Below are 17787 nucleotides of genomic sequence, written 5' to 3' on the forward strand. Positions count from 1 at the left end.
TGTAACTATCATGGTGAGTGTTTTAGGGCAGCCTTTGTCTTCATCTGTCTATACAAGAACAGACAGAGAGAATCTTAGTCTCTTGGGCTGAGACTATCATGGCTGTGGTGAGACCTATATAGGCTGTGAACAGTCGTATTTAATAAAATAAATAAATCCTTTAATCAGAATTTTTAAGGTGGCAGAATTACGTTGATGGAAATTTTGCCACTGGTTTTGACAAGACCAGGGTCACACTCATGGCCTTACAGTAGGAGGACTCACATAGGACCAGTAGCATTCACTGGCCTGTTGGGCTCTTTAGGGCTCTGCCTCTCCAGTTATTCTGCTTGTGACCAGCTACACTGGTGGCAAAGGTAATTTCTTAATTTAGCAGTGGAAGTTACATAATGTCAAGATTTCCATGCCTCTCACTTTCTTGCGATTGAAAAATATACTCTGAGTTATTTTTATGCCATTTTAGTTCTTCCATTATTAAACTTTGCAGAACAGGTTTTAGTATATTCCCAATAATATTATGCAAATTAATACTGTAGAAGCCTGACTGCAATTCACATCTTAAAAGGACTCTTCATACGGCTGGTGCAATGAGTTCAGTCACAGGATTCCACTATATAGGGCCCAGAATCAAATTTATACTAAGTCAGTGGAAAGTGGCCTTAAAGTAAGCATAAATTTAGTCGCACCTCACCTTGCTGCAAATGACGCTCAGGCCTACATACGTTTGGATGTGATCATCGTACCCAGCACTGTGTTCATCATTGCACTGAAGACTACAGCAGTTTGAAATACAAATCCATTAAAAAAATGCTGGTCCTTGAATTTTGCTTCCATCCAGGTGGAACTGCCAGGAAGCACTGGAGGCTTGAGGTATTAAGACAAAGTTCAAATAAAATTGAATAGTGTATGTTAAGTAAAGACAGTGCCAGGACATGGAAGGCCTTATGATCACTGTAGAGCATTTCAAACATCTGAGAATATTGCTTACTATTTATATCATCAGGTAGAATCTGAAAGCAAATAGTAAAAAAATAAACCTAAGTTTTCATTCATTTGAAAAGTGTATGCACTGTATATATTTGAACACCATGGGTCAAATTTAGAAGTTGAAAGAAGGCATAGTAATTTTTATTGTAATACTGTATGTGTTGAATATAAAGAGTAATAGACCAACAGACTGGGAGAATACAATATTTAAAATGGTGTGGAGCAGATAGATTAACTTTGATTTCAATACATCCTACTAATTGCTTTTCCTGCTAAATTCTTCTATTTTTGCTACATAGAGTAGAAATAAAACAGTACTAGATGCACTGCTGAGTTGAGGATAATTTCTGCAGCAGCCAACAAATTGGCTGTACTTCTGTTTGTTTGCGTGGGGGAGTTCTGACATTTTCCATCTAGTGGAAAGTTGAGTTTGTGTGTTTTCCTACCATTGAGCAGCATCAGCTAAGAGTTAGCATCTATTTATACCTTAAATTATTCCCATCTTCTTTTTCCAGAATAGTCTGTAAAAGTACAACACAGGTTAGGTGCCTATGAGGTGCGTTGGTATATTCATTTTGCTCCTGCATTTTATTAGTAAGGAATAGCATGGCTATTCTTGGCTGTTGTTTGTGCTACAGCTAAAAGAATGCCTTAGACTAACTTCTCCCAGAAATGGTGACGTACCTTAGGCAAAAAATATACCAGGGACAGAATATGAAAGCAGGGCATGCTCCTTAAGTTGTTTCTAACAATATTTTTCTGATTAAGTCATGAAAAGTAAGGAAAAAACTTGGCTTTATGAATGAGTCTGTAGGGTGGGGAAACGGAAAAGTGAGTTTGCCGTAATCTGTTGTGTCACACTGCACTACTTAGGATGGTACAAGAAATCTGATGGTTGGGAAATTATGAATCAACATACTCAAAAAGAAGGTTTACCCTTAAATTTCGTTAATTGTTGTTCGGTTCACATATATTTAATTGGGAATTTACAAAAAAGAATGTGTCTAATATCACTAAGGACAGCATTGTCCTTACAACAGTTTAATCTTTCCTTTGAAAAACAGTTAATAGGTCTTTATGCTTTACCTCATTATCACAGCAAAATACTGTGAAAGTGTGAAGATTATGCACAAGGGCACAAAACAAATATCAGCATCATCTGTACCTTTCATTACTCTCTATCTTGAAGGATGTTAATGCTGTTGAAGTATTTGGAAACGACACATATATGTATGGAGATATGTATGTATACTGTTTCCTGAAGAATCCATATAGTTAATGCTTTATGTGTATGTCCAAACAGAAGTAGACTGAGGTAAAAATTCCACTGTATGGTTGTTTGAATTTGTGTTACACTGAATCCAGCCTGTTGTAGTAATAGGCTCTCAGAACAAAACTCCCCAAAGTTCTAAAATCTCTCTGTTGTATTTCAGAGCGTTGGAGATGTGTCTGACACAGGTTGACCAGCTCCCTTAGGGTCCGTATAGTCATGAAGTTTTACAGATGTGCGAAGGGGTCTACAAGGGTTGTACCTGTGGTCCCAGAGAAACAAGGGTGGTCTCTATCACACACTGATAATTCTCATTTTGCCTCTTTTGTTCAAATCCAGTATATGAATTGAATTCAGACTCCAATCTGTTAGACTACACTGTAAGTAATTTTATCTATAAAAACATGAAGTTATATATGAACAAAGGAGAGTACATCGGATGCCAAGAGGCAGAGACATCCCTGACATCAGACTAAGATAAACGGAAAACAGCCCTCCAACAGGAAACAGCCCTTGTCACACAGCCAACCTGAGCCGAGGGTGTGATGCAATACAATATGAAAGCAATATTGTTTTGTTAAAGTATGTTATGAATTTCAAGTTGCTTTGCTTTGCAGATCTCTAGAGGAGACATTGATTGGGGCTTGGCTACTACTTCTCCCCAAACTCAGCTCTTGCTGACGGGGCTCTAGTTTGACCTTTGAGTGACAACCTGGCCAAGGAACAAGAGGGAGAGGGCTGTGAAGACAGCCATGTCAGCATAGCACTTTGAGGGGGCAGCCTCATCTCTCAGACACATATTGTAAGAATTAAAAGTTTAGGTGTTCAGGAGAGAGACTTAAAAATGGTATCTTCGTATTCTGTGTATTTGCTGTTTCTTATACATCTTGTGAGTCATATTTGCACAGGTGGGGTTTAAGAAAAGCCTGCTTTTCTCAATGGAGTAACAAAGTGCACAGTAGAGGGCTAAGGATTTCCATCAGTGATTTTATGAAGATGAATGTCACCACGGAGAGAACTCACCTGCATTTTAGCTTGGCATAATACAGTTTATAGGACAGGAAAGCATTCATACTACTGTGCAGTGTAATTTCTAGCCAACCGTGTTCAAGAAAGAGGAATTCAGACTGAAATAGGTAGAGGGAAAGCCTACAAGGATAATGAGGAACCTAAATTATGGTAGGAAAGGAATTCTCCATCAGCACTAATCTCTGTGATTTTCTTTGGCAGCATTTTCTGGTGGCTAAAAAAAAAAAATAAATGCCTGGGATTTTCTGAATATTTTAATTTAATGACTTCCATATCAGAAAGGGGGGCCCATGCCAGTGATAGTGCTGTGAGTCTGCCATCTTCTCATCCTGTGCTGTATCGTGGGTTTTAAAGGGTTGGGTCTTTTTCCAAAGCATCATAAATTTGTCATTGGTTGTTAGCAGGTTTCTTATGGCAAGACAGCAAGGAAATGCAGAGTGGTTATGGACTGGGTTTAGTCCATCTTGTGCTGGAGTGTTTAAAACAGTTCATTTCATTAACATGATTCTTTTAATTAAAGTGAAATATTTTCACTAGTGTTCTCAACTTCATGTTTCATTCTGAATTTTTCTGAGAAGGGTTAAAAACTTTGCAAATAACATTTGTGTTGTGTTTTTTTTTTCCCCTCCTGAAAAGGTAAAGTAGATAGTCGAAAGTAAGTGCCATGTTGGTATACTTTGTTTACCATAAATGCATTTCCTGATGTGTTTGCTCTGTGGGCTGCACAGTCTGTTGTCAGGTGAATTCAGAACATGGTGCATTTGATTTTTTTTTTTTATTTCTTTCCATCACATCTATTTATGTCACTAGTCCCACCCAAAATATTTTCTCATCCTTCACATTTATAGCCCTTAAAAATCAGTAATGTTCCACCATTCCATTCCCTCTTTGCTCCCATTTTGCCAAGTTATTCATATTCCTCTGCATAAACATAACTTCCTTTAGAAAAAAATTATCATCGAAGCTCTTCGTTGATTTTAGGCTTTATTCGTGGCTGGCTTTTGGTTGAAACATTTCTTTTTAGGATGTAGAGCACAGAATACAATCTTACTTGTCTCCCAGGGAGACAGAGCTTCCTCGGGTATTTGTGATGTGCTTCCTCACTATATGTAACATTAACTTGCTAAGCTTCTCTCTCTCTTGCTTTCCTCACTGTATCATATTGCAAACTTGCAAATCATCAGCTCTTCACGATCCCTCATGTGTCCCTTCAGCTGCATTACTTGCCAACTTTTTTCCTACTTGTTCATGCTCTGAATTATTTTTCCTGGGCATATTTAAAGATAGCAGTAGTTTTGAGTTTGTTCTATGAGCTGAGTAATTAAAATACCAAATTTAGCTTTACAAAACCTCATTATTGTACTGCTTCTTCCTATTTTTTTGCATTTGTTTGCTTTTTTTTTCTGTACTTCTGCTCGGAAAAACTGCCTTAACTATCTTGAAGCAGATAACCAGTTTGGATCTCAGAAAGCCAGTTTGGCATTCTGAGACAGTTTGACATTCATTGGAAACTGAAATCTAGCTACAAAAGAAAGGTAGTGGCAGCCATTATGAAATTCTTCTAGCTTTTCTTCTTCTACCGCATCTGTAATTTGAAGACCATATTTGCAAGCACTGAGCATATGCAGAGTATGTTTCTGATTTCTAAGCAGTCCAACATCAAGGTCATTTGGTGCAAATGCAGACTTTGCTTGACTAAAAAGTAATGGGAAAGCATTATACAAGTTTATCTGTATTTGACAGTGGAAGTTATGATATAGCTAATCTGCTTCAATGTCAGGGGTAGCCTAGAACACAGAGCAGCAGTGTAGTTTCACAGTGCTGTCACAGTCATCATGCGCTGATGTTGATGGTGCTAACATGCATTTTTTGTCTTGGCATACACTTTATAGATACTGTACGTGTCATATGAAGTGACATCAGTAAATCTGCACAGCATTTTCAGTGCTGGAAACAATACAGTGCTATGAGTGAGCCTTTTTGGAGAACACTTTCTAAGATATTGCATTACAATAGCATTTGCTTCCCCCCAGAATACTAACTGAAAAGTATGCTGTGTTGTTTCCACCATGGTTGGGGAGTTGGAATGAGATGATCTTAAAGGTCCCTTCCAACCAAACCATTCTGTGGTTCTGTGGAAGGGTCTCACCTTGTTCTGTGTCACGAAGCACCGAATTTGAAGCTTTAGGTCCTCTGTATCATTAGCAGGAAGCAGAAGATTCTACTACACTGATTTCAGTTCATCTGACATTTTCTGCATATCTGTTTATGACTGTAAACTGACTTCAGTTGGGAGTCTCAGATGATTTAACTGCTAATTTAGGCACCTGAGTTAAGGGCCACTAATGAACATGGATGAAACAAAGCCAAAATTAACTCTGAAAAGGATGAAGTTTTCTTCTCGTTCATTTTCATACTATTTTATGGTAAGATTTCAGCATGTGTCATGAATATGTATGTAGGGAAATATATGTGGAGTTAGTGACTGGTGGTTCTTCCCATTCTGATGAATGATCTCATGATAATAGAAGGGAGGATCTCTATATAATTGCCAGGGATGACATACAGTGTGTGTAGAATCTCACTTATACAAGATCAGTTATTAAATCCCTTTGAACTGTGTGGGGTACATCTGACTAAATGAAATAGGTATGCTAAAACTAGTGTTTAAATTATTTTTCTGTGCTAATAAATAGAAGAAACCAGGGCACATCCTGTGGCATTTTGACAGTAAGTGTCAAAATGGAGCTTCTATTCCAATAGCCAAGCCGCCTTCTTTCCCCCCAGCCACAAACACAATTGCTTCATACATATCTTCTATTGAGAGCAGTTCCTGGTCTGTGCTATTTTCTAACGTGTGCACAGACATCATGAGGGAAGGGGCTACCTGGCTTTGGCCAAAAGCATACCAAAGAAGGTAATAAAACAGTTTCAGTTCTGGAGCATTGGTCCCAGCCCAGTTTAGTTTACCAGTACTGAGAGCATGATATAAACTGGGAGCCACAAATGTAGGCAATGAAAAATGTTTCTACTGGTTTCAACTTTTAGAAGTTGAAGAAGTATTGAAGTTTTAGAAATATTTATAGAAGGCATACATGGGGATAAATATGCAGAATAATCATTAATCATTGCTTCTTGTATGATAAATCTTAGGTTATTTCTGTACTGGTACCATAAAGAAAAATGTTTGTTGTACTTGTGTTCTTGCCATAACTCAGCTCTGTGCTTATAAGCATGCTTTACTGTGTCTTATTATGAAGTCGTACTTTTAGTGTAAGATGTGACTAATATTCATGGAACCATTGTGCTGGATGGGGATCTTTAGGTTCTGCCATATTTATTCAGCGAAGAATTGGAAGGGTGTACCTGGGCAGTATGTATACGTGGGGTGTGTTGGACTTGGCATGTGCCCAAGACAGTAACTACATCTCATAGCTAGCAGCACAGAAGTTGTCAAGCAAAATTCACTCAAAAGTCTATTTGGTAAATTAATCTTATGGACTGCTTGCATGTGCTTATGCTTAGTCCTTAAAAGGATATTTGATGTTGATATTCTAGTGTTTTGTGTCTTAGGCACTATTGTTTGGATTCACATGTCTGTATAAAAGCAGAAGAGAAAAAAAAAAAAAAAAACCTTACTTTGCAAGTAGTGTTGTGCATCTTGAACACATTGCTCTCTGCTGTTACCCTGTTGCATTCAGACTACTGTGCTCTTACCTAGATAAAAAAAAGCAGAGTGGAGCATTGTTCGGTTTAAAGATGGCATTAAATAGTTCTGCCCAACTGAACCTCAGATACTGTGAGAGAAATTGTGCCTTAGTGTGTCTGTGCATCTTTCTCGTGCATTCAGAGCCCTGCTTCTGTTGTCGCGCTTGAAGAACTCAGTCCTCGGCCATATCCTAGGTAAACCTGTGAAAACTCTTATTGGAAGGGGTTGTGATCAAGAGTATTGATCCGGTCTGTTCTCAGACTATGAAAGCTTGAATACCCTTTACTAAAGTAGAGTGGCAAACATTGCCATGATGCTGTTAGGGGCACTCAAAAAGTTTGCTTATCCTAGGGAGCAAGAATTCCTTGAATCCGTCAGAAAAAATGTAAGTGTATCATTGAGAGTTTTAATAGCATTCGCAAGGACTTGCTTACACTAACTGTGCTTTTGTTTGGAAAACAAATTAAACTCTGCAGGGAGCAAATTATGCTCTTCATATTCAAAGGATTTTCTTTTAAAAATTCCAAAAAAAAAAATCCTTCTTTCTGTCACGTTGTCATAGGGATTATACATAACACAATGAGAGATACGCAATGGAAGGAATAGAAAAAAATAAATTAATCTGGTGCCAAAGTGAAAATTTGGGCACTAATAAATAGAAACTGTAGATAAGTTAAAATAAAATAAGAAAATTCAAGGGGGATTTGTAGTCTGTAAACTACAGAAGATGTTAATAGAAGACTTTTGAACTCAGCAGCTACTAACTAATCTACAAAGACATTCATGGTAAAAAAAATGCAAACTCTTCAACTCTCCTACAAAATGTTGGGCATTCACTTTTGTTTTTTTACCACTTCAACTGTTTTGCAGAAACAATTTGGTTACTGCGAAAAGTAAGTTTTGCTTAGAGCAGGTGTTTATGAATTGCTATAGAGTTTTTTTTTAATCTTCCTGCCTTAACAGTATAAATTTGTATGTGGAGTCATCTAACTTTGAATTTCAGTTTATACATCCTTAAAAAAAGTATGGTAAGACGTCTCTGGGGGACTTAGTTCTTATAAAGCACTTTGAAATTTCCAGGGATAGTATTGTCTATCAGCTGTGTTTGAGATATTTGTTGTGTTGCATAGTTAATATCCCCAAACATTCATTTGGGATTACAGGACATCTAGAAGGTAAAATAGAAGAAAGTGAACATAATATGGGATTGCTTCACACCAGGAGTGAAATAGGTTTTTTGTAACTTCTGTACATTCTTTCGTTCTTTTCCTGTCATGAAATCATTTGTTTTTTTGTATATCAAGCTGTGACAGACAGTGTGCTCATGCAAGAAACAAAATGGCATCTCGAAATGAGCAGCTGAAGAAGAAACTCTTAAAGATTTTAAAATATAATTTCTTTTTGACAGTGTGTGCAAAGGAAAAACTGAATAGAGGAGTGTGTTTAGAAAAGGGACTGAGCAAAGCAAGATGGCAAGCCTAGAAAGTCCTGTTTTGTGCGAGGAAAGTGTAAGCAAATGCCGGCTGTTTTGTCCTGCGCGTTTTCTTGGAAATCTTCTCAGCACAGCTGTGTTAATAAAGCAGGGTACGCTTCCCTGACCCGAGTTGTTTTGCCTACAGGTTTCTGCATACTGAGTAAAAGAAATTGTGATTAATGTGGCACTCCGTGTCAAGGGTAGACTGTAGATTACCATTAAGTGCATCATTATGTTAGCTTTGAAAAATTTACTAGGTTTCACCTGACAGATAATAGCTTTTCTTTTGCCAACACAACAGAGGAATAATAAACTAATACATGGGATGAACCAGATATATCAAAAGAAGTGTTACTTTTGACAGAGAAACGTTTTTTACTTTTCTGAAGGATTTTAAAGTAAAACTTCCTCGCTTACTTTCTTCCCAGCCCTGTGATACGAAATCAAGCCTCCTTTCCACATCCTGGTGCTATCGATACGGGTCAGGGGTGTGTGGCTGCAGAGCCATACTTGGATGCTTCGGTACTTACCATGGGTCAGCGCGATGGCTCGCTTATAAAAAATAATAGATTGCTTCCTGCTTCTGCCAGCTGATTTCATCTCTGGAGTTGCTGTGGGCTGTGAGTTGCGTAACGGGCGTGGAATCCAAACCTTGAGTTCTTTTTGTTGGTGGTTATTGCATTAACCGTTCCTACACCCCCAGTGAGGAAAGAACAGATTATTCAGCAGGAGCAAATACTTTCCAAAAACTTCCCCGCTCAAAAGTCAGAACAAGCCTCCAGTGACCATCGATTGTGCCACTAAAGCACAGTGAACCAGCGGGTTAGTTTTGAAGAAGTTTTAGTTTCTGACAGTGTAGGAGAAATATTTTCTTCAGTGGGTCAGAGTTTTGTTATTTTACAGCTTTCGCAGAGAAATCTGAACATGATCAAGAGGTGTCGTGGGCAGGGACAACCTGTCCATTGGGAGCCAAGATGTGTGATCAACAAAGCCTGTCTGCAATTAATGGATTCATCTGCTTGGGATCTCTTCTGAACAAAAAACCCACAAAATCTTTAAAATGGCTCCTGTTCCTTTTTGTCATTCCTATCAGGCTTCTCACTTCCTGCCTGCTCTTCTGTCTCGTTTTTTTTCTCTTAGTAATATGGCATTATATATTAAGATCAAGCTACAAGGTGGCACAGCTCTCTCCTGGCTCATTTTAAATGCCCACATAATCTCAGGTGCCTGAGTTTGTAGCCAGCATTTCTTATGCATAATCAAAGCTGCCTGATTTCAGAGGCATTGAGCTCCGCTCATTGACTTCACAGGAGTTAACAGGTCTGAAAATCATGTCACTCTTTTAAATGCTGATTGTAAGTGGCAGCTATTTGTTTGTGAGGTGTTATATCCTCAATATTGTCATTTACCAATCCCTAAAACAAGTAGCATTACCCACTCAAACTTGAAATCATAGCTGCCAAATGTATTTCAACTCTTTCAGTTGAAGGCATTAATGAAAAATATTAGTCTGTTTTTTTGGCTGGATCTGATCTTCATACTTTCAGTGTCTTTATATAGAAACTGTTTAAACATTTTACAAAAATCCTTTGTTTGTGTGGTCAAGACTAATAAATTGTGCAGTGATAAACAGCAATTTTTTGTAAATTTCATTGTTTAATGTTTTGTTCTCTGTTCTCATTTTAATCAAAACAAAAGATTTCCAACTGTTTTTGCAAATCCCAAAACATTGAAATATCCATTATGCACTAAAAACTTGAGTAGACTCAGTTGTTGCTGTATAGCCTGCTCTGGGCAGAGTCCTGGGCTTGTGGATGTCCTGACTCGAGTTTCAGCTCTGGTTTCCTTAGGAAAAAGCGGGCTCTGAGTGTCATAGCAGTTGTCTGAATGTGGATGTCTTGTCCCATGCTTCACATGCTCACATCTAGAAAGTGAATGACTCTACAAATAGGATTTTTTTTCTGATTTGAGTGCAAATGCTGGATGTTAGAATTCAGACTAGTGCCCGAGCTCCCTTCAGAGTTAGTTACTTGGATATCCTCCTTCTGTGATAGCTCTTAGCTTTTATACCACCACCTTGTTTTAAATAGATTAAAATCTTGATAGAAAGCCCAGAAGTACAGGAATGTGCATGAGTTCTTTACATAGGTAGTTTGGAGGAAACCTGTGTTTTGTTCTTCAATATTTGCATGAAGCAGTGATGACATGGAGCAAATCATACTCATTTAGAGATCCCGCTTAACCAAAGCTCCTTGGTCAACATCATTCTTTCGAGGACTCACTTTTCCTTTGAAATAAGTACTTTCTCTTCTCTCTGTCATGTAAAACTTGCTGTGCAGACCATACGTACCTGAAAATTGATAGCTCTAGACACCAAAGTATATAAACAGTGACAAAAAGGAATATAATAGTGGATAATGTTCCTTTTTTTTGTTGTTAACAAGATCTAAACCACAAAAATTTGTGAGATGCTGCATCGTATTACCATCCCTTGAACCACTGAGGTCTTGAGGTCTGTGTAATGTAAAGAGTTAGAAGTAGATAATGGAAATAGAAGAAGCTGACTGCTGACAAGACAAAAGAGAAACCATGCCTTATGTGTTGAACTTTAACTGTGAATGTAGGCATTATCCTGGGGGCTGAAGTCTTGCACTTCAGTAGCATGTCAAGTAAGTAACTGGTAAGCAAGTTAAAAAACATTTTACAAATATTGTTTATTGTCAAAACAATCAGCAGTGACAATTTCAGTATAATGTAGGAATATATGCACTGTTTTTAGCAGGCTGACCAAAGCACAGAAAGGGTAAGTGATACGACCTACAGTTCTCAGCAAATCATCATGGGCATGGGGCATGTTTGCCTGTAGGTTCACTGGTTGACTTGTAGAAGTCCCCACATCCATTCAAGTCTCTGTGACTAGTGCCTCTGATTAGCCAGCTCTCTGCCTTCCCAAGTGCTTAACCAATAAATATCCCTAGACTTTGAATCAGGGATAATTTGAACCAGGAGATTTGGATTTCTCGCCCTAGTTATCTGTAACACTTTTTGTATTTTGATTTATTGCCATCATAAGAAATTTCTATCATTATGTGTGAGAAGGATTTCCATAAACAAAGGGGTTGTTTGCCTTTGCACATTACTTAATGATACACAGCATGGCATTTGTAGCTGTGAATACCCGATGCTTTGTAACAGATAATGCCCTCCATCTACAGAATGACTAGTTCTATAATAATTCTGGAAGTTGTAACATGAATATAATTGTGTGCCATCTATGTGATTTCAGCTGGTGTAAATTGCAACTAGATGAGATCCTGGCATTTGACAAGACAAAAATGGTTTTAACTGATGTTGAGTGTTAGAATCTTTTTTTTTTTTCCTTCATTTTACCTGTATAATTGTAATTCACTTATTTCATATGGCTTTTACAAACATCTGTGTCATTATAATAAAATACGTTAAGTCTGTTGTATCCACAGTGGTATTGCAAAGAAATTGAACTACATCTTTAAGCAATTCAGCAGGCAAATGCACATTTCAAAATCCTGGCTCAGGAATCTAGCAGTAAACTAAGAAATAGCTGATAAGTGTTTGAAAAATATAAATTTTGAATTTCTTTGTTATTGTCTGCCAAAGATTAAAGAAAGAAATTAAATAAAATTACCCTCCGTATTACCACCATCTTTTAAATTTGTATGCCATTAAAAATGCAGGAATGCGAGAGCTTTGCAACAGCTTTCTTGGTTTGTCTTTCTTTTGCCTCCAAGGTTTAGCAACTTCCCCCAGTGGTTAGTACAGCACTCCAAGCAACTAATCCTGTATCTATAAACTGTAATGTCAAAGGATTAATGTGTGCCTGGGAACGCAGGTCAAATCTGCTTTAGATCACAAGAGTTTGAGTTCAGCTCCTAGCTGAAATATCACGAAACTACCATATAATTTAGTACAAGTCTTGCATTCCTATACTTCAGCTGCTGGTTGCCTTTAATAAAAAGAGGCCCAGGACTGATTTCCCCGAGAATGTATTTTTCTTTGTCTAAAACCAAAGTAGTATCAGCTGGAAAGTAGAAGGATTTCTTAAAATAGTTCTGTATTCGATATAAATAACACTTTCAAAGTTTGCTTTTAAAGTACTGTAGAAAGTGCAGCACGGTAAGTTACTGCTATTTCCTGAATTACTCCTGTTTGCTGTGTTACAATGCCCAGATTTTGTGAGCATCCCATCACGGCATGCCCTGCCTTCTGCCGGGAGAGCTGCTGAGAGCATGGCGCTGCACACAGGTGCAATGGCATGCAGGAACTGACTCTGCTTTGGGAGTAAAGAGAAATATTTGAACATATTTTTTAAAATACTCATTTAATTTGTGTAATATGTGGAAAGATATATGCAGTAACCAGACACGTATAACTGCATCTTTTTCTGTTTATGCTGAGTCTCCAACAAAGCACAGCGATTTATACCTAAATGCACACTGCAAATGTAATATCCAGAATCTCTCATGTTTTGCCTTCTTGATACTTCTGCTATGTACAGCAGTTGTGTGTCTTCGAGGCATTTTCCTATATGAATTCTTCTCATATGTTTATACTAACAGGGAAAAGTGGCAGGTATTCTTTGAGAATATTTGTTTGATATTAACATGGAAATATACCAGGGAGTAGGAGTATCAATTTGCTTTTTCTTAGTGTGGGTAGGTTTTTTAATTAATTTCATTCTGTTTTAAGGCTGCAGTGTATTCTGTTATCATAAAATGAAATAATGCATTGGTTTTTAAATACAACTATTTCATTTTGGCATGCAGAAGGCAGTCGTGTGTACCGCTGTATGCACCTTAGTGAGGAGGCTGTGTGCTTCCTCTCATGCCCTGACCAGGCATACCTGTGTGGAACCGCTAATCAGAAAACCTGTGTGCTGTCAGACTGTAAAGATACCGTCTTGGCAGTGGAAATTTTTAAATGCGTTTCTTTGTTTTGCTCGGAGGAAACAGTTAAAAGAGCCAGGTGCTTCGCTGCCATATCGGTCTGCTCCTGTGTGCTGCCCTCTTGTGGGGCCAGCTCCTGCTGGGCCGGCCCGCTGGGCTCTCCTGCCCAGCACCTTATTTCCCAGTTAACACATCCCATTCCGACCGATAGAACCCAGCACGTCATAACCAGCTTCTTGTTTGCCTCATTTTAAGAAAATAAGAATCACCTGGGCATGCCACAAAGCCTGCCCATGTGTCCGCACCTGGCAGACCGGAGCGGGCCTCACTTGCCGCTTTGCCTCCGAGGCCAGGCCGTGGTGCTGCGGGGCGCTGCTGACGATGGTTTTCTCTTGGCCCGGCAGGTTCTGCGCTCCGTGCTGCTGTTTCCCACCATAGAGCGCATGGCTCAGTCCCCGCAAGGCAAGCTGATGACACCCCTGCTGTGCAAGCTGCGCTACGTCCTGTACATGCCCGTCTACCTGCTCTCCTTCTTGCCGGAGGGCGTCAAAGCTTCCCTGGTGCGCTTTGCTCTGCGAGGGATGAAAACCTGTGATGAGTCCTCTATAACAACCTCAGTAAATCTCTTCAGCGTGGATTGCGTTGGTGAGCGCATTGTTTTTTTTTTTATTGCACCAACTTTTGCATTGAGTTGTGTAAATGTCGATGTACTCTTGTACACAAATGCTTCATACTAAAGCATGAATTAATTTTTAAGGACAGGTCTAATCTTTTCTCCAATTAAGACCACAAGAACAAGAAAATCTCAAACAATTCAATAAAAAAAGTCTTAAGGGGAAATTAACAAATAAAATACTTTCCAAAAGAATATATATTTGTTAAGAAAACTCTAACCTGTATTAATAACAGTATCTCGTGTGATTAAACCACTGCTTTACAATCTAAATTTATGTTATTTATCCCTTCTTACCTGTTGCCTTTCCTTCATATTGGGTAGTGAAAATAATAATCAGTTTCACAAAGGGTTCTTCACATCTGTTTTTTTAAGCTATGATTTAACTCTCGATTTTGTAATGTGAATTGGAATATTGGTAAATTTAGGAAAGGGTCTTCAGCCCACAAAACCACAGAGAAGTTACTTTGTGCAAAGAAGAATGTCAGTGCTTTTTGGGGCAAAGACAGAAGATTAACGTTCTCGCAGTGATATGGCACACTGTATGCGTATTTTACACATTCTAGCAACGGGAACAGCTTTAAGAAAGGGAATAATTTCAGATAAATTATGTTAAGTTTAGAATGAAAACCAGAACATGGATTGTGCTATACTCCAGGTATTTTAGTAAGTTAGCAGTTGAAAACAATTTGGACTAGAATTGACATGCTAACACAGTAATAATAGCAAGAAGGAAGTTTAGATTGCATTAATAGTAGTAAAAACACATTCCTAGATTTCCAGTTGTGTTCTGTCTTCTATCAGTTAATTTTACCTCCTAATCGTCCAAACAGATGTGCCAGAGTGATTCTGTGCTTGCAGCGAGTCCCTTTAACCTCAGCCCATATCTGTGAATGTGTTCCTCTGTACCAGCCTCTCTTGTAGGACTGTGCAGAGACTGAAAGCAGGATGGGCAGCGAGGGTTTTTACTGTCAAACCCCAGACAGTGTTGTTTATGTTGCACAAATGTGCCACAATAATAGTTGCTCCATTGTAGTACCCCGTACCTGACAAAACCAGGCTCCTGGTTGATAGTGGAAACTTCTGATAGGAGTCATATGGTCTGCTGATTGGGTTCCTGTTAATTTATGGTAATTTTATGATGCCCGAGGAGAAAACTTCCGTGCAGTCATATGTATGTTAGGAGTTCAGGCTTCTTCCTCTGCTAATTTATTCTCAGAGAAAGGTATGTGAAGGTCTGTGGGGTCATGTCTCTACAAGCCAGGAATCCTTCTCTGGTCCACACAGATAAACTTCTACCTCTCAAAACAGGTAGCTACATCCAGAGTTGTATTGGAAATGGTCCTTGGCCTGTGTTAACCTCCAAAAAAAGCGTGGCCAGACATTGTTTGTGAGTGCTGTTTGGCCAAGACCACAGCAGTGCCAGGAATAATTTAAAAGAGTGGATTTTGACTGCTGCTGTTGGAGCCTGACTTGTCAAGCTGCTCAGTTCCCTAGTGCATCTGTCCTGGGGTGTCTGCCGGCTGTAATTTTCTGGTTGCACCCATGTCTGATCTGTGTCCAAGCTGCAAGGAAAATAGCAGCAAGAAGTCAGGCTAAAGGGGCTTGTACTCATAGGATGTGATCTCTGTCTATGATCAATTTCTTGACTGAATTCATTATACCAGAATGAAAGTCTTTGTGAGCCAATGTCTTGTAAAACTTGCACAAATAGGCGTTATTGATGCAACTCATTCCTTTGGGCTTGTGATATCATCTTTCTTAGCAGAATTCCCCTTCAGTTCCATCTTTGGAAACTGATGATATTTTACAGCCCAGTGACTCAGGACCACATGCATGGATTAATAATTGTAGGGCTTTCCGGATATTGTCTGTTAGCCTTCTCTTGTATTCTTTGTGGACAATAGAAAATGTAACCCTTCAGCAAGAATTGCTAAGCTTAGCATGACAACTGAGACTGTCCTACGGAACTGCTCATCTGCAAGTGAGTGAAGTCCCTGAATTTGTGGTAAATATTTTTCTGATCGACTCTTTGTCCCTTAATAAACTGTTAGATATGGTTGAGAAATGTTGAGCAAATGAAGTTGTTTCTCCTCTCCAGGAAGGTTGCATGTCAACTCATTAAAAATACACATATTGCCTTTGGCATGTACATCTGTTGCATTACTGTAATTGTAATAAAAGCTGTGATTAAGAGCAGAAAAGATGGTAAAAGTTTCCTTAAAACTAATACGTCCGTTAAAACAAATCAACCTGCCAGGGATTTGTTACCACATCCAAAGCTTAGTCACAACAATGTTTTCTCTCCTCTGAAAGGAAATGAGATTTGAAAACTTAATTATAGCGGAACTGTAAGACTTAGTGCTGCTCCCATTGAAATCAAGAGTGAAAAGCTCCCTTCAGTGGCAACCAGATCAGGGCCCCTAGTTGAAGGACTCAGTCGCAGGGGTTAGGGTGTTGTGAAGGAAGAATTATATTACCTGTCTATCCAACTGTTTCAAATTAAGTTTGCTCCTGCTTCTTATCCAAAGTCATCTTTCCATTGTCCCAACCTTGCAATTGATGGCGTGGAGAAGCCCCAGTCAAACAGCAGAAGTTGTGATGACATTGTCCAGAAAGGTAACATGGTATAAAGTCTTATCCTGAAGGGGAAATAGGAGGAGGAGAGACAGCAGGGACTTTAAAGAAAATTGATTGTAGGGAAGGATAGGAAGACATAGCTTAAAAATAAAAATGAACTTGCGAGAATTAAGCAAAGGGGTCTGAAAGCAGCTTGCCTACCTGGATTTTAAACTTCTGGCAAGGATATTTTGAGGCAGAAAAAGCATTACAGCTAACAAACTGGCATTGAGATACTTGTATTCATGAATGTATGGGATGAATAGACAGAAAAATTGGACATGAGTGACCATGAGTTATCTGAAAAGTCATGCTGTTTATTCAGGCTGGCAAAACAAGGATACCCCTATCTAGGATGGCGATGGTTATTCTACAAATCTTGTGTAACTCTTCAGTACTGGAACACTTTTGGCACTCCAGGCTGTTGAAATTTGTAAACATTTCTTTGGTGACAGATGCCAGTAGCAGACTCACAGTGACAGTAAACCATTCTATCTACATAGGACAGGATTTATTGTCCACCAGTTTGACTGGCAAACTTCCTCCATTTGTTTCTGCAGAATTTCCACAAAAGCACAGACATTACATAATAGGTAAACACTGCAAGGCTTTTTCGGGAGGCAGGCTCCCAGGTCAAAGGTTAACGTCTGGATGACAGGGAAGATACAGATAAGCACAATAGCAAGAAAAACTTCCAGCTGGCCCAAAGGGGGTCGTCCTTTGTGATCTTGAACCTGTGACTTCCCTTGAGGAATCTCCCTGTTTGTTTAACCTGTTCACAGAGCAGGGGACTACAGAAATCTGGGGGTGAGGGAGGGAGGAGAAGGACTCCTCTGTGGAATTCGGACAGGTTGGGAAGGAGGGAACTCAGAAACCTGAAAGGAGGATTTCAGAAGTGTTTAGACTGTCACACAAATGAAAGCTGGAGACAGTAGATTTTCATTTTATTTTATGAGTCTTCTTACAAGAGATGTTGTAAGAGGACAAGGAATGGAGATTAAACATCAGAATTTAGATTCAAACCGTAACATATTCCAAGTGTGCAGACATTCAGATTTCATGTGTAGTGTTTATATTTCATCCACGTCACAGAGAAAAAAGTGC

At 38.9% G+C, this 17787-nt stretch overlaps 1 protein-coding gene across 2 annotated transcripts in view; it reads left to right on the top strand.

Moving 5' to 3' along the window:
- Positions 1–17787, top strand: part of LDAH (lipid droplet associated hydrolase) — a 119554-nt gene that overhangs the window by 68658 nt on the left and 33109 nt on the right. For both annotated transcript variants that reach the window (XM_083830551.1, XM_083830552.1), the window contains one exon: positions 13796–14036. In XM_083830551.1, the coding sequence (XP_083686677.1) occupies positions 13796–14036 (241 nt within the window). The remainder of the gene's footprint in view (positions 1–13795; positions 14037–17787) is intronic.

This window comes from Anser anser (genome assembly GCF_964211835.1).
Source record: "Anser anser genome assembly, chromosome: 3".
NCBI classification, from domain to species: Eukaryota; Metazoa; Chordata; class Aves; order Anseriformes; family Anatidae; genus Anser; species Anser anser.